A 27317-nucleotide genomic window follows, 5' to 3' on the forward strand; every position below is an offset into this window, starting at 1 on the left:
GATCAGTGACCAGCACAAACTACATGTCAGAACTGGATGGGAATTTCTACTCTTCACCCTCTACCTAGGTGACTTTGAGCAAGTTATTTATCCTTTCTACTCTTTTGTTTTTTCCTTATCCGTATAATGACAACAGTAATATTGTCTGAATGATTGGGTTGTTGTGAGGATTTAATGAGAGAAAACATGTAAAGTTTAGCATGTTACCTGTGACATAATACTCATTACACGGTCACTTTAAAAGGATGACAAAACATACTTTGCCCCATGGTCGATGATATGGTTTGGCTGTGTCTCCACCCAAATCTCATCTTGAATTGTAGTTCCCATAATCCCCATGAGTCATGGGAGGTAATTGAATCATGGGGGCAGTTACACCCATTCTGTTCTTGTGATAGTAAGTTCTCATGAGATACAATGGCTTTATAAGGGGCTTTTCCCCCTTTGCTCGGCACTTCTCTGGCCTGTCGTCATGTAAACATGCCTGTTTCCCCATCTGTCATGATGGTAAATTTCTTGAGGCCTCTTCAGACATGTGGAACTGTGAGTCAATTAAACCTCTTTTCTTTACCAATTTCCCAGTTTTGGCCAGGTGTGGTGGCTCATGCCTGTAATCCCAGCACTTTGGGAAGCCAAGGCAGGTGGATCACCTGAGGTTAGGAGTTTGAGACCAGTCTAACCAATATAGTGAAACCCGGTCTCTACTAAAAATACAAAAAAAAATTAGCCAGGTGTGATGGCATGTGCCTGTAGTCCAGCTACTTGGGAGGCTGAGACAGGAGAATTGCTAGAACCCAGGAAGCAGAGGTTGCAGTGAGCCAAGATCACGCCACTGCACTCCAGCCTGGACAACAGAGGGAGATTCTGTCTCAAAAAAACAAACAAAAACAAACAAACAAACAAAAAACTTCCCAATTTAGATTATGTCTTCCTAGCAGCGTGAAAATGGACCAATACAGTCAATTACAGCGAGAAGAGCTGAGGTGATGATTTGGCATCATCCTTAAAATGGATGATGGAATACGTTATTACTTAAACCAGGTCCTTTTGAGTGGATCTGATTACACTAGCCTGGTGTTTTGGTAGGTAGGCCATAAAATATGATTTAAATGTTATGCTTTAAATTTGGTCCAAGAATAAGAAATGATATTTCCTGTTTGAAACCACTCTAAATTCCCATAGGCACTTTGTTTTCTTGTAAGACTACAGTTTGATGTCAGTGTGTATAAGTTATGTAAAAATGCTTCCCAAATTAAAGATAATTTGAATTTTTTAAGTATATTCAGGTATATCCTGTGAGATTAATAGGCATACGTTAACATTCTGTTGCAAGGACAGAACTGTCTTATTATGGACGTAACACCACAAACACTAAATAAAATATGAGTTTTTTCCTAGCAATTTAGGCAATACACTGATGACAGAACTGGTATAAAAAAGAGTTTCCAGTCATAAAGGCTGCATCTTTGTGTGTATGTGTGCATGTCTGTGTGAGACTCTGGGCTTGCAAATGCTTTCGTATGGTAAAATATTTGCAAATACCATAAAACCATAAAACACTAATAGCAGGTGGATTTAAAGGATGGGATTAAGGATGGTTCTTTTTTCTCCTTTTTATTTCTCCTGTTGAAAATTTTTCTATACTCTAATTATTGCTTTCCAATGAAAGACGTTAAGTATAATTTTAAAAGAAATAACCTAGCCATGTGGTGGCAGTATTCCATGAAGAATGTAATCTACAGAGCTTCGTTTCAGTCCCGTGCCTAACATTGGCTTGATTTCTTCTCTGACAATTTTGTTTATAAATTGTTATTTTAGATCTGATTCTTTGTGAAATTTCCCTCTGAGAATTAGGCACCTCTTATAAATGACTTTAATTCAATGCACCTGGTTGATTTGAAACTATGATAACAAATAGACTCTAAAGGAAGATTGTATTTATTTCCTGTTAGAGCTAATAAAGCCCTAGTGGGATATGAATATTTTTTTATATAATACAAATCAATAACTGAAGTTTCATTGCCAAATAACCACCTGTAGTTTATACAACAGAATTACATTAACCTGTATTAAAAGCCAGCAGCACCATGCATTACTTTTAAATTAAAAATGCTAACTTAAAAATAATAAAAGTGAAAACAAAAATACTATAGCAACATATGTTATAAGCCCATGATTTTGCCAAATTGAAAATTGTGTTACCTTTTAATGTCATATTTTTATTCCTAAAATTTCATCTTTTTTTTAAAGATGGAGTCTTACTCTGTCACCCAGGCTGGAGTGCAATAGCGCAGTCTCTGCTCACTGCAACTTTTGCCTCCCAGGTTCAAGTGATTCTCCTGCCTCAGCCTCCTGCGTAGCTGGGATTACAGGCTAATATAGATGCAGAGTCCTGTGTGAGCTCCCTGCAAATGAAGGTGGCCTATAAAGATGAATAACCTTGTTCCCTCAGAGTCTGATGCAACCATATACCCAGCAAAAGACTTTGCTGGTCTCAGCTCCTGGCCTCAAGTGATCCCCTTGCCTTAGCCTCCCAAGTGCTGGGATTACAGGTGTGAGCCACTGCGCCTGGCCAGACTAGCCTTTTTCAAAACTTTCTGAAGCCCCATAGGAACCTTTTCATGGGATTCTTTTCTCAAAGACAGTCACATGGCCACATTGCTCATTATACAAGTCTGTGATATCTCAGTGACAGTTAAGGATGCCTCAAGTTGTGATTTCTCCCTGCCCCCAAAAGTAATTTTTTTAAAAGAAGAATTTGAGCACTAAAATCAGAATGACGGAATATACAGGGCTTGAAGCACTCTCAGGGATCCAAGGCTTAGAACCATCTTCAGAAATGTGTTCTGCCATTTGGGAGAATTGTGTCCTTGAAGTCACTTCTGTCAGCTTTTAATTGTCAGGAAGGAGGAGACCAGCAAGGCTGTACCAGGACACCTTTGAGTTCAGACTGAAAGTTAGGTGCCAAGGTTGCTCACCTCTCCCTGGTGAGAAGCATTCATTCGCAGTGTCCTGACAGCCTTTATAACTAGACCAGGCTGCCAGGATCTTTGCCAACAGGAAAAGAGCAGAGATAAGTCATTGGTGACATCCCACCCCTGTGTTACAACATTGAAGTGTCTGCTAACCAAAATTAGGTTTCTTATGAGGAGATGAACAGCATCCCAAAGATTATGCAAAGCCAAAAGAAACACATCTTGGAGACCCTCACAGAAATCTGAACCTTATTGCACCATCAATTGCAAGGAATCAAATAGAGATCAGTTATCATGCATTTTTCTCAGTGAAGTAAAGCTCCTTGGTATTTGCCACCTAGAAGCCTCATGAAATTAGTGGACACATCTTGAAGTTTTACAATCTAGGTTGTTTTTAATTGCCCTTGCAGTGTTTCCTCCTTTGAGATTTACCCAGTCAAATAAAAAGAAGAAAAGACACACACTTGAAGGCCATTGCTTTTATTCCACCCTTCAAGCCCGTTTAAGTTATTGGTTTGCTTTAGTCATCTCTAAACAAGGGAAGAAACTCTGTTGGGAAATTTGGCAAGCTGAGTGCAAAATGTAAGAAATTGATGATCTTTCCTTTCGGTTTAAGTTCCCCAGGTCACACCAAAATCATTCCAACATGACACATGGAATTCTGGACTTCTAGTTTCTTCCATCTCTACGAGACACCTTACTTCTGGTAAGAAAATACCACTTAGGCTTTTTGAGTAGTCTTCTAGTAATTTTCCATTGTAACCTATCACACTGAAAAAATCAGGTGTTAAGTTCCTGGATAAAAAGATATGCCATATGCCTTCCATAGGAAAATAATAGACAAACTACAAAGATCTGCTTAAAACTGAATTTAAGAGGTAGCTTATATGGATCTTTCCAGCTCTGGCAATAGGTTGTATACATTTTTTAAATATTTATTTATCTATTTATTTATTGATTGATGGAGACTCACTCTGTCGCCCAGGCTGGATGGAGTGCAATGGCATGTTCTCGGCTTACTGCAACCTCTGCCTCTCAGGTTCAAGTGATTCTCCTGCTCCAGCCTCTCGAGTAGCTAGGATTACAGGCACCTGCCCGGTTAATTTTTTGTGTTTTTGTAAGGATGAGGTTGCACCTGTTAGCCAGGCTGATCTTGAACTTCTGACCTCCAGTGATCCCTTGCCTAGGTCTCCCAAAGTGCTGGGATTACAGGCATGAGCCACTGCACCCAGTCACGTTTTTATTTTAATAGCTGCTAGGGCTCAAGACCCAAAAAGTTCTTTCAAAACAAAATATTTAACTGTCATGTGCTAGTAGTTTTCTAGACATCTTCAATTTTCAAAGCAGCCCATGAGATAAGTGTCATGCATCTATTTTGTAATGAGGAAACTGAAACTTAGAGTGGTTGAGGAATCTTTTCAAGGTCGCAGAGCTGTTAAGTGACAGACTAAACTTCAAATCCTTTTCTTTCAGTATCCTGGAGTCTCTGCTCTTTCTTTTATACAAACCAGCTCCCATTGGTTGTTAGCATGACTATTATTGTATTGATGAGCTTGCTTAAATGTTTTAGGTATAAAAAATTGAGATCTGGTTGTACAATGGGTGAACATAACTCTAAATAGAAATTTTGAGTTGAAAACTTTCAGGAATGACTGTTTCACCATTGGCCACTGATAGACCATTTCTCTCCCTGCACAGAAATAGGCAGGAATAGTATAAGAACTTTTGTAGGTTATATTGATATTCTTTGCACCTTCATTTATTTAATATTCATTTAGCAACTCCTGTATGTGAGGCACTGTTCTGAGGGCTGGGGAATCAGCAGTAAAAACAATGAGCAAAGCCCCTGTCTTCATGGAGCTTCCATTCTAGATAGACGGGGCAGAAAAACAGCAAACAAAATAACAAGAAAAGTCAGATGGTGGTGAAGTGTTGTAAAGAAACATGAAGTGGCTAGGCACAGTGGCTCACACCTTGTAATTCCAGCACTTTAGGAGGGCAAGGCAAGCAGATTTCTTGAGTCCAGGAGTTCGACATCAGCCTGCACAACAAGCCAAAACCCCATTTCTACAAAAAATGCAAAAATTAGATGGGTGTGGTGGTGTGCACCTGTAGCCCCAGCTAATTGGGGGGCTGAGGCAGGAGGATCAATTGAGCACAGGAGATAGAGGCTGCAGTGAGCTCCACTGCTGCCTGTGTAACAGAGCAAGACCCTGTCTCAAAAAAACAACCAAAAAAAAAACACAACAGAATAAAATGAAAAAGAAGCATGAAGCAAGGTAAGGGCACTCTGAATTTGAATTTGTAGATATGAATCAATTATGAGCCAAGTGCTTAGGTTCAGTATGGTTCCCTAATTATAGATGCCTATGCAAACCTACCTACCCCTTGATATTTCTGTGGGAACAGTGGAGGCTAGGAACTCGTGGCAGCTCTTTTAGATAAGTATTATTATCTCTATTTTACAAAAGAGAAAACCTGAGACTCAGCAAGTTCATAATTATGCCCCAAGGTCATAGAGCTGATAAGAGGCAACATTTAATGCAAACCCAGGTATCTCAGGCCATGTTCTTGGTCTTTCTGCTCTATTGCTTACACCCCTTCACCAAGCACTGTGTTAACTTGAGGGCTGTCTATCCTTTTCCTGGCACTAATTAATGCCCAAGGGTGTGTGGCAGCCAGTATCCCCCATTAGTTGCTTGAAATAGTCAGCATTAGCTCTTTAGCCCTAGGAAAACATTAATTCCTTATCCCATCAAGATTTTGCAGTGAGCTACAGTTACTCAGACCCTTGCCTGCTGATTGGCCTTAAAAGAGGGCCAGGCAGCTGGGAAACCCCTGTATGTGAAATAACTAGGATGGGGCAAATACAATGTCTGCCGCATGGTAAGTACCCAAAAAACAGTTACTGAAAGGAGGGAGGGAGTGAGGAAAGAGGATGGAAGGAAAGCCAATACCCAGCATGGCTCTAGAACAGATTCCAGTGTGATAAGTAATGTCTCAGCTATCTTCTATATTTGAATATAGGGCTTTTTCATGTACCAGGGAGAGAACGTGATGAGCCTGGTGGGTAATACAGGTTGAATAAATTATATTAATTATTTAAACATTTCAGGAGATTAATTCAGTTTCAAAATGCAGAAAAGCATTGGTTTGGTTTTTGTTTTGTTTTGTTTTGAGACAAAAGTCTGTCTCTGTCACCCAGGCTGGAGTGCAACGGCACAATCTTGGCTCACTGCAACCTCTGCCTCCCAGGCTCAAGCCATTCTCCTACCTCACCCTCCCTAGTAGTGGGGACTACAGGTGCATGCTACCACACCTGGCTAATTTTTGTAATTTTTGTAGAGACAGGGTTCTCGTTTTGTTGCCCAGGCCGGTTTCGAACTTCTGAGCTCAAGTGATCCTCCTACCTTGGACTCTCAAAGTGCTAGGATTATAGGCATGAGCCACCACGCCCGGCTGGCTTTTTTTTTTAAAAAAAACAAACAAATAAACAAAGTTTTGCTCTGTTATCCCGGCTGGAGTACAGTGGTGCTATCTCAGCTCACTGCAACTTTCACCTGCCAGGTTCAAGCAATTCTCCTGCCTCACCTTCCTGAGTTGCTGGGATTACAGGTGCATACCACCACACCCAACTAATTTTTGTATTTTTAGTAGAGACGGGGTTTCACCATGTTGATCATGCTGGTCTCAAACTCCTGACCTCGTTATCTGCCTGCCTTGGCCTCCCAAAGTGCTGGGATTACAGACATGAGCCACTGCACCTGGTTGCATTGTTTTTTAAATAAGTGTGAGTGCAATATATATGGCAATTTTGATTTCTTTCTTTTTCTATTTTTTATTTTTACCTTCCTAGTGTATGATTTCTTTCTTATCACATATATTGTTAAGTAAAGTAGATGTCCTTTCTCAGCAGGAAAAAATTTATGAACAATAGATTTTGAAGAACGATGATAAATTGCACACATTCTATCTCACACACAACATTAAAAAAATTTAATATGATTATGACCAGCTTTAGACATTGTTACAGCAATTGGGAATTCTCACGTGTGTCAAACAACCCAAATGAGATTCACCACTAATAATTTATATAAAATTTGCGTGCACAAGCTGACCACATCTGCCAGAGATGCACTTCTAAAAACCCACTGACATCAGATACACGTAGCCCAACTTTCTCAAGCTAAAAGTTGTTTCCTGGAGTAGTTGTGAATTCTGGTAAAGCAACCACTTTATGGCCCAAGATAAAGGTTAATTTTGCTTCCCTCTGCCCTTTCTACTTTGAGAACTTTGCTTTGAGCAGAGTAGAGAGAATGGTAATTCTGGTATCACATGAGCACTAATGCTTAGTTAAAATTATTTTTCTTTCCTTTCATTAGACAACAGAGATGACATTGGACTTTTATTGGGAATGATCGTCTTTGCTGTTGTGTTGTCAATTCTTTCTTTGATTGGGATACTTAACAGATCACTCAGAACTGGGTAGGTTTTTGCAGAAATTCTGTTTTCTTATTTAGACTACATATATATGTATCGCCAAAATTTAGTCATTTCAGTTGTTTACTAGAAAAATCTGTTAACATTTTTATTCAGATAAAGGAAAATAAAAGGAATAATGTTTAATACGTACTTACCCATGCCAAACTCTTTACAAATGTCTTTCCTTTAATCTTCAAAATGACCCTGCCAGAAAGGCTTCCTGGCCTATTTTACAGATGACTTAAATGAGGCTTAGAGAGACTAGGGGTTCAGCGCAGGATCACTGAGCACTAAGCCCTGAGTCCAAACACACTGATATCAAAGCCCATTTCTCTCCTTTACTACAAGGCCTTTTCTTTTGTGCCTCAAATTTACTTACAGTGCCAGGATTCTTGAGAGTGGTGAAGCCACAAATTGCCTTGTGTTAAAAGAAAAACTTCAGCCAAATTAAATTTAAATGAGTTTAATTAAGCAACAGACATGCGAATTGGGCAGCCCCCAGAATCACAGCAGATTCAGAGAGACTCCAGGGATACATTGTGGTCAGAGCAAATATATAGACAAAAAAAAAAAAAAAAAAAAAAGAGAAGTGACACACAGAAATTGGCAGTGGGGTATAGAAACAGCTGGATAGGTTACAGGTTGGCATTTGCCTTACTTGAACACAGTTTGAACACTTAGCAGTCTGTGAGTGGTTGAAGTGTGGCTGCTGGATTGGCCAAGACTCAGCTATTGCTACAGGCACATACTCCTAAGTTAGGTTTTCAATCTTGTCTGCCACTTATGCTAGGTTACAGTTTATCCACAAGGACTTGAATATGGAAGTATTGAGTCCTTCTTACACCATATTTAGTTTACTTTAATAATTCCCCCCTTTTGGCTATTTTCTAAATTTTGAGAAATTGACCAAAACTTTAGTCATTGATGTCACTGTCACTATCGTAAATGTACTTATATGATCTTGAAACCTATCGGGAAATAGTAGAACAGTGAATTCTGTAAGGTGAGAAGAAGGACGGAATAGAGGATACCTCCTTACACTGGAACATCCTGTTGATAGGAGAAAAACAAAACCTGGTGTGCTCTAGGATCTATGTGTTTCCTCAAAGTCTTAGTTTGATTATGTCACATTTAGCATGAGCAACTCCATTTTGGTTTGGTTTGGTCTGCTGGGGTCTAGTGCATGAGCTCAGTCCAAAACAATGGCCTCCCATAATTTCGTTTAAAAAAAAAAAATCCCCCTTTTTGGTCAGGTTCTCACTTAGGTGAGAGTGTGACCAAAACTTAGGGCCTCAGTGCTACTCTTAGTTACCATCATTTTAGGTTTCTGGTCTCAGCATGTAATTCATAGGTTATGGCGTCTTGATGGTCGCACATTTCTTTCAGCTGTTGTTATTCCGGTTGAAGAGTGACCATTTGACATTCCGGAGATGACTGCTTGCAAACATTTAAATCCTTTGAGAGAACACAGCATACCAGGGAGATTACTATTAGGACTATCAGGAGAGTAATGCCAAGAGTTTGGAGTATGTTCCTTACCCAGGGCTTTCATAAACCAAACTATCTAAAATCAAATAGATCAAATAATGAGCTAGATTAAGAGTCTACTCACTTAACTAAGTAGTTTTTTCATTAATCCCCTACAATTGAATCACTATAATACCTGACGTTTTCTCCATAGGCCATAAGTGCCACCAGCTGCACAGATAGATACTTTTCTGTTTAACCAATTCTATTATTTAGCACAAGTTTCATGAGATAATTTAAAGTCTATTGTGTAACTATAGCCTTTGCATTATAATCTGCTATGGAGCCTATCATAAGGGATACAGTTCTAATCATTGCCTCTTTTACTTCAAACCATGGAAAAAGGGCCTAACAAATGATGCCCTTATAGAAGAGTGAGGGCCTCCTGGCAATGTTCTCTTTAACCCATGTTGTGGGTCAAGAGGAATGAATCAATGTTCTGTTTCTGACTGATTATGAGGCAGCACATGAACCATTAAAATTTCTCACCTGCATTAGGCCTTCCTCTTTTATTTATCAGAGTATAACATTATCCATGTATAAGGCTGTCTGCAAAATCCTTCACAAATAAACTTACACCCCATAATACACACGTAACAGATCCCCTTTTCATTTTTATTGTTCATAGAGGCATAAGCAAGAAAAAAAATATTAAAAGTCTTGATAGTAGAGAAGCCTTAATCTGTGATTTCGGGAAAAGCTGTTAACATTAAGGATGCCATCTTCTTCTGGGGAGAAACTGTTCTAGTTAGCTTTACCTTAAGGCTTCCAAAGGGTGTAGAGGGACCCTTCTCAGTTGTGAGATTACAAAAGTTGTGGGACCTATGAAATCCAAAGTTCAAGGTCCCAAAGTTTGCTGTAGTGTGAATGGCAAGGATAGTCTTTCTCTAATTTTCTCAAAAGATCTATTCTTTGAGTTCTAGATTGTGAAGGGGTTGATTGTCCTCAGTGAATCAGAAAACGCTTTTTTTTACCATGTTAAAAATATACTGTGGCATAATAGCCTACTATTCTAATATCAGTCCTCTTGCATGGGAAAGCTTTCATGCAAGCAGAAAACATGCATTGAAAATGAAAATTGAATGAAATCCCCTATAAATGTTTAATGGCTCATCAGGTAGCCGAATGTACCTGAAGCTTTGATGGTTTTCCCAGGAATATGGGTTTGACAAACCAAACACTGGTTATAACTATTTTCATAGTTTATAAGTCACCACACAAACATATTTAATTTAGATAATTGTATCTTCCATTACGAGTCATGGAATGCAGAACTTTTAATAATAAAAGCTTTAAAGACTCTGGAAAAACAAGATGGCTGTCCTGGTTCTCTATGAGACCATGCTTAACAATGGACTTATGTCCTCCTGAATACCAGTTGTTTCTCCATGCAGGTGCATAGCACTGATAACTGATGGATTATCATAGGTAATTTGACTTAGACCATGGAGGTCATTCAAATTGTATATATAAACAATTTTTAGTATTGGCTGATTTAGCATGAAAATCTGGTAGTCTTTTCTTGGTATTTAATTAATTTTTGTTCTACTTGGGTTAGTTTTATAAACCAGTCAGTCTTTTTTATTAAAATTTTAGGGATTTCTACCCAGTCTAAATAATCTGAATTTAAAATTATTAGAAACCTGTATTCAAGAGTCCTTTTTAGGGTCCTTTTTATCCTTTCCTGAACTTTCTTAAAGATAACATATTCTAGGATTTTGTTTGTCTGTGAAGTTTTTGGAAATTGCATTAGCATTAAGTTAACTTAATGTATTAACTTTAAACAGTGATAGTTAAAAACACAATTAACAAGGAAATTTGGTTATCTCTGTAGTCTATGATAACTTAACATAATAATCTTGATTATGAATGAAATCATATACTCAGGCATTAGAATTTTAGAAATCATATACAATTTTGGAACATATATTAATATTCATTAAAATATAACCAGAAGAAGATTAAACATTATTTTTATTTTGAAAATCACATGTAACTAAACATGTCAGATAATCCAGTTTACCTCTCTTTTGGATGCTCCAAGGACCCTCTGTAGCATTCGCAAGTTAGGGGTTAGAAAGAAAATTTTGGAGCTGAAATTTCATATTGGGAAGCCTATCAAATATGTTAAAAGTAAAATGCTTGATATTATGCTTAACCAGTTTGACCATGAGATGAGATTCTTATACATATTTTATAACCCTTTACAAATTTTTGTTAAAAAGCAGATCAGTGCTCTAAGAAAAACTAGTTGTGCTTTTATTCCAATTTTAACTTACAGAAAAACTTAACAATACCCCTTTATCTTTAGCCAATGTCTGCACAGAATTTCTTTTTACAAGATTTTTTACAAACCTTCTACAATGTGTTCAAAACTTTAGCTTTATTTTAATCTAATTTAAAACAATACTTTAACCCTCTAACCTAGACAACAATGTACATTACTGTGCCTTCTTATAACCTTTCACTAAAAATGCATTTTACTCTCCATACACACCTTGCATGTAAATGTATTTTCAGTAGTCTTGATTACTTGGTATAATGGTAACTCTTAGCAACTTTAACTTTTGGTGCATAAATTTTCTTTTATGAATCCTTTTGTGACTTACACAGACCATCTACGACATGCATAGGTTTTCTTACTTGTCCTAATCATCCCTCTTTTTAAACAACCAGTTATTTTATTTTAGGACAAGAATTTTCTGACAACACCCTTTCTTATATGAAATCTCTTTTCTTTATAACCTTTTTTTTTTATTGCATAGCTAGGAGAGCATGACTAATTCCACATGTCCCCAGGCCTTATCAAGAATCTAGGAAAACATGCAGTTTCCAGGGCCTAATAAGCAGGAATAGATGGAAGGCAAAACAGATTTTGGGAGAGATCTATCTGCTTTTAATTCTTGGGGTTCTATTAGGAAAACAGAGGGGTTTTTTCCAAAACAGAGACAGTGGTGCCTTTTTAATTTTTCCCACAGAGTTCCAGGCTATTAGAAGTTATATTAGGGCCTCTCATGTGTGCATTAAGAGTGATAAGACAAAATGGAGAAAAATAATTCAGTCGACTGAGAAGAAAAAACCTCTTTCAGTAAAACAAGATCCACAAAAAGAAAAGACATAAAGGCCTTTTAAAGATACCTACAGCTTGGATATCCACTTTTAATTAAGCTGACTCTTAACTATAGTGCTGTTTAAAATCCTTTTAAATCTCTTGTTACCCAACTTTAGCCATGCCAAGTGGCCAATATTTCTGGCTTTTGAACTTTACCTCCCAGGTACTCAGAGAAAGAAAAATTCAAGACAATTCATGGAAGGGAAGAGAATTGACAAATGGTAAAATTTATACAGCTATCAAACCAGAAAGGACTCAGGTAAAATTTATACAGCTATCAAACCAGAAAGGACTCATTCCTTAACCCAGGAATCAATCCCAGGCCACCACTGTGAAAGTACAAAACTTTAGCTACTGAGCTGCAGTACTGGGCAGTCTCCATTGTGCTTCCCAGAAGGACTCTAGAGTAGTTAAGTTTGAGCTTGCAACAGCTTTTAACTAGTTTACTCAAGATAATTTTTAGAGCTAATTGTGACATGAACCCTAAAATTTCTGTTCCCCGGAGGGCAGAAATCAAGAGAAAGTACCACTAAAGTCAAGCTCCCAAGGATGTAAAACAAGATGGAGACCTCATCCAATTTTTTTTAATGCACTTCAGTGTGTTGTTGTTCATTTGGAACATTAAACTGTAAGTTATCTTTAGTAAGATTTTGCTGTTTCTGTAAGACTTTGATGTCTTCCAAGCCTAATACAGAAACTGAAAGGAATTCTGCTTTGCAGAAAATCAGAATCTCATTTTTACCTAAAATATTGACTTCGCTTTCAGGTTTCCTTGATGAACTTAGCCAGTGATTTTTCCTACCTAAGTGTGCAAGAAAAATGAAACAAAGGGGTAGAAAACAAAAGTCCCTGTGAATTTCTAAATGCCAAATTTTACAACCCTTGCAGTACTACCATTTACTACCAGTTTCTTTCTGACCTAGTCAAATGTAAGAGGCCTCTAACTGGATCCAGGGCAGTTAATTATTGATCATATCCCATCCTGGACCCTGTCCAGTTTCTGTCGTGACTTCCAAACCCTGTTTGGAACAGAAATTTGCTCAAAAAAACTTGGAGAGTTCAAAACACAAATCTGCCGGGCGCAGTGGCTCAAGTCTGTAATCCCAGCACTTTGGGAGGCCGAAGCGGGTGGATCACGGGGTCAAGAGTTCGAGACCATCCTGGTCAACATGGTGAAACCCCGTCTCTACTAAAAATACAAAAAATTAGCTGGGCATGGTGGTGCATGCCTGTAATCCCAGCTACTCAGGAGGCTGAGGCAGGAGAATTGCCTGAACCTAGGAGGCAGAGGTTGCTGTGAGCTGAGATTGCGCCATTGCACTCCAGCCTGGTAACAAGAGCAGAAACTCCGTCTCAAAAAAAAAACAAAAACAGAAAAAACACAAATCCATGGAGCTCTGAAATCTGAGAGATAACTTACCATAATCCCAGCCACTTTGAGAGATCAAAGGACACAAATGGGTCCAACAGGTACGTTGCTTGTTACAGGGTGGCGTTTGCCTTATTTGAACAGTTTGAACACTTACCAGTCTATGAGTGGTTGAAGTATGGCCTCTGGGATTGGCCAAGACTCAGTTATTGTTACAGGCACATACTGCTAAGTCAGGTTTTCACTCTTGTCTGCCTGTTTAGCTAGGTTACAGTTCATCCACAAGGACTCAAATATAGAAGTATGAAGTCCTTCTCAGGCCATATTTAGTTTGCTTTAACCCTTAAATCCCACTCAAACAAATCAGCTTGAATCAGCTTGAAGAGAAGTGTGGCAACTTTTAAACTTATCAGTTTGTTTCCAATTGTGTTGCTGTTTTAGCCTTCAGCCCCAACCCCTTACTCTTGGCCCCCTTCAGTTTTTTCCCCTCCCATGATGGTATCAGAAAAGATCTACACTTAGTTATTTAAAACGAGGTTTTGAGAAAAGCAAGACCCTTGGTTTTCTAAATTTTACTGATGCATTGAGTGTTTATAAGCTGCTGATAGACTACAGTTGTTTGGTGTGGCAGTTCACCAGTATGTCCAATTGCTCACAAATTTTGACTCAAATGTTCTTTGCTGAATTGGCACTGAGTTTCTCCTTTTTGCCATCATTTGCTTCATTAAATAATCTTTCTTTCTTTTAAATTTATAATCAAATGCAGTAGAAAGATTTTAAATGAGCTATTCTAAATAAAGTCTATCAATGATTTCTTATCTAATAGGTATTTCCCTCAGAACTTAATGTTTCAAAATTTAAATTACACATTAATAAACACATCTCTAATATCCTTGTGAGAAGGGCAAACTAATATGGAATTTTATTTTAGGCTGTTTTAAAATATACTTGATTATAAAGTCCCTTTAAATATCTTAATGTTCATATTAATACTGCATAAAAAATCAATATTTATCTTATCTGAACATGTCTTAAAGTTTAAATAGCACTAGGTTTGTAACTAAGAATAACCTAAAAACTAATTTTCAGGTTGTAACAACAAAGGGGGAAATAGGGCAATTCTTTTCTCATTAAATTATTTAAATAAGTACTCTTTTCAAACAAGATAAAACAAGAGATAATTCCAATACATTTATTTTACATTTGAACAGATACTTTTATTTAATACAACTGTTCATCATCTATAAAAGCCTTAGTTCAGAAACAGAAGTGAGCAACAGAAGGCAAAACATTTTATTTATTTATTTTTATTATTGTTATTCTGACACAGAGTCTCACTGTATCCTCCATGCTTAAATGCAGTGGTGCAATCTTGGCTCACTGTAACCTCCACGTCCTGGGTTCAAGTGATTCTTGTGTCTGAGCCTGCCCAGTAGCTGGGAATACAGGTGCACACCACCACACCCAACTAATTTTTGTATTTTTTAGCAAAGATGGAATTTCACCATGTTGGCCAGGCTCGTCTTGAACTCCTGGCCTCAAGTGATCTGCTTGCCTCGGCCTCCCAAAATGTTGGGATTACAGGTGTGAGCCAATGTGCCCAGCCCAAAACATTTTAAATACAATAAAACCAAGAGTGGATAAATACATACATGTGCACGCACACGTGCGCGTGTGCGCGCGCGCACACACACACACACATATTCTCACTGTATCTGTGTGCTGTATAAAAACTTTACTCGAATAGCATGAACTTACTAATTTGGTCTAATTTTAAATACAGAAAGAGAGTGTGAATTAGTAAACAAAACAAAACAAAAAATGGAATCATAAAGCATTGTATAAAAATGAGTAAAGACATAATTTTTACCCTAAAGTCCAAGGTCAAATTGAGCTAGCGAAGTTCACTCGGCCATTTTGGTTGTTATTTAGTACAGGTCCTGAGAGAACCTGTTTAAACAAATAAGTCTGGTCTGTTGCTAACAGGTCCATTGTTAATAGGTAAAAAGGTGTCTGAGATCAATTTAGTCTCTTCTGAGTTCTTAGTACAACCTTTTCTCCTAACCCAATTTGTACCCTCAATGCAGAGAGTGCTGTTAAACACAATGGCAGTGCTAACAGATAGCTTGGGGGAAGAAGTGGGATGTTTATGGCTTCTCCCTTTTCCTTCCAAAACCCCGCCCCACTGATTCTTAATAAACACGCTGTCTCGGTAGAAACCACTTCTCACTATGCCACACAACTGCAAAACACATTCCTCAGCCGCCTCCTCCATTCATGTGAAGAAAGTTTGGAGCTGCCACCATCATTAAACCCTGTTTGAAATAATTACAAAATCTAGAATTAGAAGAGTTTTAATTTTAGGGCTCTATTATGTAACATTCTCTTTTTAAATATCCAGTAATTATGGTCACCTTGGAAAGTTCTACAAAATATCCCTTAAATTTTTCAAACTTTCCCACATGGATATCTTCTGGTTATAATAGTTTGCTCCATTTAATATGTACACAGTTTCACTGCCAGGGTGCTTCTCCTACTTATCTTGAATCTAGTGTGAGTGTTTTGAAATGTTTCTGCTCATTAAAAAAAGAAGCAGAGCAATAGAGATGAGAGGAAAATCTGAAAAGATAATGACACAATTTCCCACTTAATTTTCATTAAATAAGCAATGAAAACTTTAGCTTCTGCCTCAGAAAGTTGTTTTTTTTTTAATCAGTTTTTTTTTTTAAGTCAGGATCTCACTCTGTCACCCAGAGTGAGTAGAGTGGCATCATCACAGCTCACTGCAGCCTGGATCTTTCAGGCTCAAGTGATCTTTCCACCTCAGCCTCCCAAGTAGCTGGGACAACAGGCATGCACCACCACACCCAGCTAATTTTTTAATATTCTCTTGAGACGAGGTCTTGCTAAGTTACCAAGGCTAGTCTGAAACTCCTGAACTCAAGTGGTCCTCCCACCTTGGCCTCCCAAAGTGCTGGGATTATAGGTGTGAGCCACTGTGCCCGACCTAGAAAATTTGATTTTTTAATATACATGAAGTCAACTAGAATAAAATGTGTATGTTATTCTGTAATTAGAATTATTCTATTGCCTGCTTCTTCTAATGTGTCAATTTTGTTTTTTAGAATTAAAAGAAGAATCTTATTTTTAATACCAAAGTGGCTTTATGAAGATATTCCTAATATGAAAAACAGCAATGTTGTGAAAATGCTGCAGGTAACCTAACATCATCCCACAAAAACTGGGTGGCCACTGAGACCAAGAACGCTGTGTAATGAGAGTAGAATTTCCATTCAGATAAATAAATGTGTGTACATATGAACATAAGCATATACACATAAGTAAAAACAAAACTATACATATTTCAAACCCTACTTAAAAGAGATGAGATAGAGTTGGGGAAAGAAAACAGAGAAGAAATAAAGAAACAAAGCTGTTCAAAAAGGGACAAGTGAAGTGGAAGATCGTGGGCCTGGTGCACAAGTCACCTGGTGACCATGCAATTGGTAGATGTCTTCAGGAAAAGAGGGAGTAGGGAAGAAAAGCTGAATGAAGTAAGCCTTGAAGACTCAAAGGGCTTCTGTTTCACATGAGATGGAGAACCAGGTGGAGTAAAACCATTGTTTTACTCTTAGACCCAATGGAATTTCAGAAAAGCAGTGTGAGAGAACTGGGAGCAATAGTCACAGGGGTGGGCTAGGTGTCCATTCTGGCAAAGAGAAGGCCACACACCAGGAAAACCCTAAGGATTCAGGGACTTCACTGTCTGTAAAGGAGGAAAGGAACAGCTGTGTGTGTTCCTGATAATCCCCACCCCCGCCAAGGGGCTCAAAACACAGTCCAAGGGACAAACACATCATCCAAGCCTCGTAATGTAGTGATGTAAGTGCAGTGATAGAAACGAGCCCAAACGTGATGGGAGCAGAGAAGAAACACTGAAAGACGAGAAGCTGCTCAGGAGAAACAGGGAATTCAAAGTCAGGAGGACACCTGGGGGTTAGAGTAGCATGTTGGGTAAGGAGACGAAGTGTTTGTAAAACAAACAGAAGTAGCTCTGTTTTAAGCTCTGGTGAGCCTATTAGCTAACTCCCCAACCTCATGTCATTTCAACAAAGGGTTTTAGGATAAAAATAAAATACTTTTTAAAAGTTCAGAAACAACTGGCCAACAGAATGGAGTCTGAGTTCTGTAACGTAAGACTTCTGTGATCTGATCCACTCACCATTCCAGCATTACTCCAGCCACTTCTCACATCAAGCTTTTTGATGAAGCAACACCCAATGTACTATTCTTACCAAAACCTGGCAAACTCCCTAAGAAGGCTGGGCCTGAAGAAAATTAGAATGGCACTTCATGTCTCGTTATTCAAGATTACCCTCTTTGCTAAATTCCCTTCCTATTCTGGGCTCCTGGAATTAGAGGCAGACCTTAGGGTTTCCCTCAGATTAGGTGTTCTTTTCTGCCTAAGAGACTAAGGAATGGTGTCTTAGTCTGCTTGGGTGGCTTAAACAATAAGCATGTATTTGTCACAGTGCTGGAGGCTGGGAAGTCCATGATCAAGGAGCCAGTCAATTCACTTGCTAGTGAGGGCTATCTTGTGGACAGCTGCCTTCACACATGGCAGAGAGATCATCTCTCTCCTGTCTCTTCTTCACAAATCCCATTCATGAGAGCTCCACCCTGGTGACCTAATTACCATCCAAAGGCTCAACTTTCAAATATCATCACATTGGCTTCACCATGAGTGTGGCTGAGGAGAGGGCACATAAACATTCAGTCCATAACTGGGGGCTATAGTTTTATAATTGTGTTGGGTGACAGTTTGGCCAGGAAGGTCAGCCATCTGCTGGAAGGCCTCAAGTCCATTTATTGCCCAGAAAATTCATCAGGCTAAAACCTTCACACGCCCTCTTGATCATCACAGACATGTCTGAATTGTGAGTAGCTATACACCTTTATTTATTTGTTTGTTTGTTTTTTGTTTTGAGACAGAGTGTTGCTTTGTCAACCAGGCTGGAGATCGCAGTGGTGCGATCTCTGCTTACATAACCTCTGCCTCCCAGAATCAAGCAATTCTCCTGCCTCAGCCTCCTGAGTAGCTGGGGGACTCCAGGCTTGCGCTACCACACCTGGCTAATTTTTGTATTTTTAGTAGAGAAGGGGTTTCATCATGTTGGCCAGGCTGGTCTTGAACTCCTGGTCTCAAGTGATCTGCCTGCCTTGATCTAAAAATGCTGGTATTGCAGACCTGAGCCACTGTTCCCAGCCGCTATACACCTTTAGAACCTCAGCAGCAAGAATTTGTCACACGCTCATTCTCAGTATATAAGAAAAATAGGATTCTCCCCAACCTGTTTTTAATTTAAGCAACAAAGTATTTTCTTGTAATAAGAAATAATATTCTTTTAATATTAAGAAATATTATAACATGTTTCTAAGATCAACCTTTTTTTTTTTTTTAAGACAGTGTCATTTTGAGAAAAGCAATTTGAGAATAGCAATATGAGAGGATTGAGAAAGACAGTCATGGGGCAGGTGAGGTGGACCAGGCTGGAGTGCAGTGGCGCGATCTCAGCTCATTGCAGCCTCCATCTCCCAGGTTCAAGCAATTCTCCCACCTCAGAAGACCAACTTTAAAAGGCTCTAAAATTAAGTAACAAGCTAATATATAAGACTCAACTTTTCTCTTTCAAACTTTTAAACCGAGAAGTGTGCTTAAGAAGTGGATTATTTTTATTATTCCTTTTCTTCAGTCTCCTCATGCAGAATTTAATAAAGATTTGGAAGCAAGCAGGATAACAGAAGACAAAAGGAGGAAATCATGTGGGAAAATAAACAGTATGAGAAAAGGGAGGGAGAAAGGAAAGTGGAAAGAAAACAAAATTCCAGTCCTCATTCAATGATCTAGTTGGTTCTTTTAAATGTCTTTTGTAAAATAAAACAATGTCTTTCTTTCCTAGGAAAAAAGTGAACTCATGAATGATAATTCCAGTGAACAGGTCCTATATGTTGATCCCATGATTACAGAGATAAGCGAAATCTTTATCCCACAACACAGGCCTACAGACCACAAGAAGGAAAAGAATACAGCACCCCTGGAGACAAGAGACTACCTTCAAAACTCGCCATTCGACAATACTACGGTTGTGTATATTCCTGATCTCAACACTGGATATAAACCCCAAATTTCAAACTTTCTGCCTGGAGGAAACCATCTCAGCAAAAATGACGAAATCACTTCCTTAACACTTAAACCACCATTTGATTCCTTAGACTTAGGAAATAATCCCAGGTTAAAAAAGCATCCTAATTTTGCTTTTTCTGTCTCAAGCGTGAATTCACTGAGTAACACACTATTTCTTGAAGAATTAAGCCTCATATTAAATCAAGGAGAATGCAGTCCTCCTGACATACAAAACTCAATAGAGGAGGAACCCACCACGCTTTTGGAAAACAATTCACCCAATGAAACTATTCCAGAACAGACCCTGCTTCCTGATGAATTTGTCTCCTGCTTGGGGATCCTGAATGAGGAGTTGCCATCTACTAATTCTTATTTTCCACAAAATATTTTGGAAAGCCACTTCAGTCGGATTTCACTCTTGGAAAAGTAGAGCTGTAAGGTCAACGTCAATATGACAAAGCTGCTTTGAAATCTGAACTTTGAGTTTTTCCTGCAGTAGAAATGGAATTCTGCCTGTTCTTGAAAAAATTTATGTACATACAAATCTTCATGTGGACACATGTTTTCATTTCCCTTGGATGAATACCTAGGTGAGGGGTTGCTGGGCCTATGATAAGCATATGTTTCAGTTCTACCAATCTCGTTTCCAGAATAGTGACATTCTGTGCTCCTACCATCAACATGAAAATTCCAGGAGCCTTTTAATTTTAGCCATTCTTCTGCCTCATTTCTTTTCTTTCTTTTTTTCTTTTCCTATTTCAAAGCTACTGAAAATCAACTGCCTCATTTCTTAAAATTAGAGAATTAAGATCCGAAGGTGGAACATGCTTCATGGTCACACAGGCACAAAAACGGCATTATTTGGATACCTCCTTTATTTTTTATGAAGCATCACCTATTTCCTCTTTATTTCCCCTCACTGAAAGATGCAAAACAGCTCTCCATTGTACAAAGAAAGGATAAACCATGCAAAATATCTGGTAGTAAAACACATCCTGAAAATTGTCCTTTAAAATAGAATTAGGCTGGGCATGGTGGCTCATGCCTTTAATCCCAGCATTTTGGGAGACTGAGATGGGTGGATCACCTGATTTCAGGAATTCAATACCAGCCTGAACAACGTGCTGAAACCTTAGCTCTACCAAAAATACAAAAACTAGTGGGGGCATGGTGGCGGGGCATTTGTAATCCCAGCTACTTGGGAGGCTGAGGCAGGAGAATCGCTTGAACCAGAAAGGCGGAGGTTGCGGTGAGCTAAGATTGCTCTATTGCAGTCCAGCCTGGTCAACAAGAGCAAAACTCCATCTAAAATTAAAAAAAAAAAAAATTTTTGCTTGCAAAGGGAGAGGCAAGTTTAATTTTCATTTTATCACTTAAAATTCTCTTGAGTAGATAAAAAATATAGCCCCAAATGACAAAATAAATGAAGAATAGAAACAGAAGAGAAGTTAATTAGCCATTTGCTGTATTATTTTTTCCCCCTACTTTCCATTCAGGGATTAGGGATTTGATCTTAGTATGATTTGTTAAGGGTGATGGCCTTGTTTTCCTGTGGCATAGTTGGGATATTATTTACACTATGGTAGAACCTATGAGAGGTAACAGATGCAGGATCACCAAGATGTAATTTTTTTGTTACATACTAGATATATGTTAGAAAATTGTTGTTAAAACAGGTATTTGTTCAGTACCTGTTTTGATGGCAAATACTTGCTACCATTGTCTTATATTCCATGTCTCCTGCAGATATCACTGGCCAGTCAGAATAGTCCTTTCTGCTGGGCTGTACCATGCTTCAGTGCTCCTTATGGCCACAGTCTATAAGAACTGGGGTGGGAGATGAGATCTATCTTGAGGTCAATATGGAAAGGTGATTAAATGTGTATTTTAAGCTGAGACATGTTACCGAGCAGATTTTCCTATTGTGATTAACATTTATGGGCAAGGATAACTTTTTTGAATAATTGGAACAATTTAAAATAGGGTAGAGCAGGGCATGTAAATTGATGCCTGTAGTCCTAGCTACTCAGGAGGCTGAGGCAGAAGGAACACGAGCCCAAGAGTGACACTGCAGTGCACTGTGATCAATGATGGTGTGCCCGAGCGGGTAAGCGAGACCCCGTCTCTAAAAAATAAATACAAACTCATACATTGATTAAAATAGGTAGATTACCCACTGAATTTCTTTTTCTCCTCTAGCAGTTGTCAATTCACATTCATATTTAATCATTTAATTTTATGAAAAATCAAGCAGTTAATTTAAAAAAGACTCGTTGCTTACTATGTCTTTAGCAAATGAGGCTATTTTTGTTTGTTTGTTTGTTTTTTACAAAAATCTGAAAGCAGTTGTATGGTCATTAAGTATCCCTAAAATGAGGTTGACTGTGTATCGCAGTTTGCCCTGGTTTTGTCCATTGTCCCAGTGTTAATTATGGCCAGTAACCACCCTCATTCACTCTCAGAAGCATCCATTATTTGGATAATAAATCATATGGTCACTCAAGACTAATGTCCGGTGTATAAGTAATTCATCAAAATTTGTCTTTTTTTGCACTGACAATCCTCTTTATTTTACTTATCATTTACAAGGCCATTTTGCTCTAAAAGGATATTCATAGTGTTAATATATAAATATCTATTATGAAACTGATATGAAACTCTATTCTGTTTATCTTAAAATATGTATATATTTGTTATACTTTGCATATTCTAAAAGCAATATATTTTAAATCACTAATTAAATGCTAATCTTAAATATCTTGACTTGTAAATTGTCGTATGCCTTTGCTTGATTCTTCTGCAAAACGAGAATCATAAAGAAGCAAAGAAGCAGGTAGCTTTGGAGATCAAAGTAACAAAAGACTAAATCTTTGATGTTTGCCGACCTGATGAAGACATCTGGTAACATATGAAGAATATTTTTATAGCACATTTCACCATAACTGTCATCTATCATACATGAAAAAAGCTTTTATCAAGCTTAAAGGATTACAGCATTATTTGATCTTCTACAAATGCTTCCATTACAGCCAGTGCCTCCTTCTCGCCCCCTGGAGTGGAAAGGATGTGCTTTCTCATTCAGTGGTGACTTAACCCACATCACTGTTCAGCATAGAGGAGACACTTCTGATGTTGTCTTTGCCATTAGCTCTTGTAAGTCCCAATGGACTAGAAATTGAGACTATACCTGCAATGAGAGCAATGTACCCTGCCTTTGTCCCAACTCGGGAAAATTTTAAGCTGCTTTATCACAGTGCAACCTTTGCAGAGGGAGAAAGGGTTTCTTTCTACAATTCTTTTATTCAAGAAGTATTCATTGAACTATTGAATGCCCTTAATATTATTTGTGCAAGGCACTTTGAAGGATATGGATGTAACAAAACCAGTCAATCCCTGCAGCCTTGGGGCTTATAGTCTAGGGAAAAGGGACAGACAGTAAATTAGGACAAGTCATTGCCCCCAAGGAGCTTACATTTTAGTAGGGAAGAGGCCAGAGGTAGTGGGTGGAGAGAGGCAGAAAAAACTTCAGGAAAATGTCAGATAGTAAGTGCTATATAGAGAGGTAAAATGTGATAATGTGGTAGAGAGCAACTCACTGGCCACTTGACACCGGTTGGTCAGGAAAGATCACTCCCAGGAAGTGATACTGATGTTCATCTTTCTGTCTAGCTCTTGGGCCTATTATTAACTTTCTTTCTCTGCGTCTCACAATCTTTTAAGTTGCTGATTCCTGAAGGGTCATGTCCTGCTTCTTGGTATGGGTAAAGGGGAGGGAAGAAGAGAGAAAAAGCCTCTCAAGGTGCGAATCAGAGGGAGGAAAGTAATAGAAATACAAAGAAAGAAAGGCAAGTTAATCCTTAGGAATGCTGGAGCAGAATGGAGTGCCATAGTTCTGGAAGACACTAATGCTGATGAAGGAATATTGTTTCCTCCTGTTCTAGTATCTTTCCCGCTACCTCTCTTTCCTTACATAAAACCACAGGAGGAGGTGCAAGTGAAGTACAGTTTTGTGGTGTTTGCTTGGCACCTGTGCAGGTGTGTGTGTGTTCAAATGGAATTTCTTAAGAAAAAAAATATTGCTCTGTCACTCAGGCTGGAGTGTAGTGGCACAATTGTGGCTCACTGCAGCCTCAACCTCCCAAGCCCAAGCGATTCTCCTAACCCAGCCTCCTGAGTAGCAAGTGCATACCATCATACCCAGCTATATTTTAAAATTTTCTGTGGAAACAGTCTTACCATTTTTCTCAGACCTGGTCTCAAACTCCTGGGCTTAAGCAATCCTCCTGCCTTGACGACTCAAAGTACTGAGAATTACAGGCATGAACCATTGCATCCAGCCTAAAATTAGGATTTCTTTTTAGTTATGAATAGTATTGAAGAGAGGCTTATGAGTTTTTAAGACGTGGTTCTCAGGTAATGTGGATTGCTGTTTGGCCTTCTGGTACGTTCCCTTGAGTGGCTAATTCCTATATTTTTAGTCATTCTCCCTTTGACATAGAGACAGCACATGACTATGGCATTGAGCAAAGGTTTTTAAAAATAAATTTTGGCAGTTGATTCCCTTTCTCCAAATGCAATCTGTTGACTAGGCACAGTAGCTCATGCCTGTAATCCCAGCACTTTGGAAGGCTGAGGCGGGCAGATCATTTGAGGTCAGGAGTTTGAGACCAGCCTGGCCAACATGATGAAACCCAATCTCTACTAAATATACAAAAATTAGCTGGACATGGCAGTTCCTGCCCATAATCCAAGATACTCAGGAGGCTGAGGCAGGAGAATTGCTTGAACCCAGGAGGCAGAGGTTGCAGTGAGCCAAGATCCTGCCACTGCACTCCAGCCTGGGTGACAGAGTGAGACTTGTCTCAAAAAAAAGAAAAGAAAGAAAATGCAATCTGTTGCAGAATCCTCAAATGTAACATGGATGAAAGCAAATCTGTTGAAACAGACGCTGGAGGTCATATCTGTGCCCTCTGCCTCTCCCTCTCTCTTCTCCACACGTGCCTCTGAAGCAACATTGTAAAGATGAGGCTGGGGGTTCCACTCTTCTGTACTTGGGAGACTGGGGTCCTGGACAAACCTTGAGAAGCCTGTACTCGAGGACTGAACCTCACTCTGCACTCCAGCACAGGCTGTCAACACAGCTCAGGGGACCAGAACCAAACCTGCCTCAAACTATACTCAGATTCATGACTGCAAAAAGGGCTTTCTGTCAGAGGCTGCTAATAGAGGCAGTACTACAGGCAATAATTAACTTGCTTCTCCCAATTACTTTACCATAAACGTCTGGACTTTGTTCAAGTTTATGTTCTTTTTAAGATCACTAAGAATAAAATATTGTGTTGTGAACATAATTAGATTTTATAAACCCAAAGACTGTGGAATTATGCTGTGGTTTATCTCTTTATGAAGTAATTATACCAATTATAGGAGACGATGCTTTAATGGGAAATGTTACCCATTTGGCAGACACTATTGGTTTAAAATGAAGTGATTATGAATCTCTCTTGGGTAAAAGAATGAAAACAATATAAAATAATTGGAATCTAATTCATGAATCGTACAGAACTTTCTCAGATGCTATAGTTAAGGCAAAATTACAGGGAACTCTAACAAAAGTTTGATAGAATGTTATGATGTGTCTTTCCCACTGCTAAGACTACATCATTAAAACCTAATTAATGTTTTACGTTAGGGCTTTCTTAGCCATTTTGCTAATTTCACTTTTCAACTTAAGATAACCACACTGCATCTTTTATATACTGAATTCCCATCAATTTCCTAAAGATGAATTTCCATTATGCTTATATTGAGGAATATAAGTTATTATCTAGTTCTCATAATTAGCATTTAGCAACAAACTAAGAACTTATTCTTAAGTGGCCCATTTTTGTCTGGGGTAGTAAAAGCATTCTAGGCTATTTTTATGAGAGGGGGAAAAAAACCCTAAACAACAGTGTTACAGAATCATAGCTCTTTTTTGAGATTGTTGCTTTAAAAATTGAAGCAAAACAAAATGCTTTTTCTAACCATACAGGCATACCTAAAATTAGAGACTGTCAGAGCACAGGAAGGAAATTATAAATAGTCAAACACTGAAACCCAAGTGTGAGATACGGAAGTCAATAAACGTTACTGTTTTCTCTCTGTTCACATCCTGCCTGAGAATTGTATTAGAGGAGAGTAAGAGAGAGAGAATACAATAGTAAAATAAAGGGAAAGCATTTTTATTTCTAAACTGCACAGTAATTCATGAAAACACATTTTAAAAAAATCAAAGTAATACCAGTGTAAATGGAGGGAAAAGTGACAGTTCCTATTCACCCCCCTTTTTCCCACTCCCTACCTCATTGTCAAAGGTAATGAAAAGATGATATTGTCCTTTGACATACTATTTTTCACAAACAATATGTCTCAGAAATCTTCACATGTCATTATATGTAGCTTTACCTTATTATTTTAAACAATTGCCTAATTATAGAATAAATTAGACAATGTATTTACCTAATTTATTAATGTACATTTAGGTTATTTCCAGTGTTTCACTAGTACAACTATTCCTTTAATAATTCCTCTTGCACATATGTTTATACACGTATAAGAATTTTGTGTGCTGGGTTGTGGGGGACAGATATCTAAATGTGGAATTGCTGGGTCAAGAGAAATAAAGTCATTTATATTTTGCAGCCAGGTGTGGTGGTGTGCTCCCGTGATCCCAGCTACATGGGAGGCTGAAGTGGGAGGATTGCTTGAGCCCAGGAGTCCAAGACCAGGTTGGGCAACATACCAAGACCCTGTCTCGAAAAAAAAAAAAATTAGATTTTGGTAAATATTACCAATTATTTCTCTAAAAAGACTTTGCCAATATTATCAGTATGTAAAATGTTTGCCAACCTGATGGATACCTTGTTTGCATTTTTTTCATGAGGTTGAATATTTGATTTGTTTATTGCTCTTTTGTATTTCTTATTTTTTGGTTCACCTTTGTTCTATTCTTTGGTCAGTTTTCTACTGAGTTGTTGCTTATAGTCTTAGTCATTTCCAGGAGTGCTTTATATAAATCTTTTCTGTTACATGTTCTAAATATGCTTTCCCAGTCTGTGTGTTATTTTTTATCTTCATGTTTTCTTTTGCCAAATGAAAGTTTTAAAGTTGTATGTAGTTGATCTGTTGCCATTTTTTTTCACTATGAAGAAAATTTTAATTTCATTTATGTATTTATCCAGACTGGGTATCATATTTAGTGTCAAAAGATGAAATTACAACAAATTTAGTTTAAAGATCTTAATTGGAGCTGGGCACACCTGTAATCTCAGCACTTTGGGAGGCCGAGGCAGGTGGATCACCTGAGGTTGAGAGTTCAAGACCAGCCTGGCCAACATGCTGATACTGCATCTCTACTAAAAATATAAAAATTAGCCAGCCATGGTGGCACACGCTTGTAATCCTAGCTACTCAGGAGGCTGAGGCAGGAGAATCGCTCGGTTCTGGGAAGCAGAGGTTTCTGTGAGCCAAGATGGTACCATTGCACTTCAGCCTGGGCGACAGAGTGAGACTCCACCTCAAAAATATATATATCTCTTAATTGAGGCCAGGTATGATGGTTTATGCCTATAATTCCAAAACTTTGGGAGGCTGAAGTGGGAGGATTGCTTGAGCTTGGGAGTTCAA

The 27317-nt window shown here is 38.4% G+C and overlaps 1 protein-coding gene across 1 annotated transcript in view; it reads left to right on the forward strand.

The window, feature by feature from the left end:
* Positions 1-22420, forward strand: part of IL23R (interleukin 23 receptor) — a 90797-nt gene extending 68377 nt beyond the window's left edge. The window contains exons 8-11 of the mRNA XM_078332205.1: positions 3592-3681; positions 7358-7460; positions 16591-16681; positions 19426-22420. Coding sequence (XP_078188331.1) covers positions 3592-3681; positions 7358-7460; positions 16591-16681; positions 19426-20079 — 938 coding nt within the window. The 3' untranslated portion in view covers positions 20080-22420. The remainder of the gene's footprint in view (positions 1-3591; positions 3682-7357; positions 7461-16590; positions 16682-19425) is intronic.
* Positions 22421-27317: the final 4897 nt, after the last annotated feature.

The sequence above is a fragment of the Callithrix jacchus genome, chromosome 7, assembly GCF_049354715.1.
Source record: "Callithrix jacchus isolate 240 chromosome 7, calJac240_pri, whole genome shotgun sequence".
Lineage (NCBI taxonomy): Eukaryota > Metazoa > Chordata > Mammalia > Primates > Cebidae > Callithrix > Callithrix jacchus.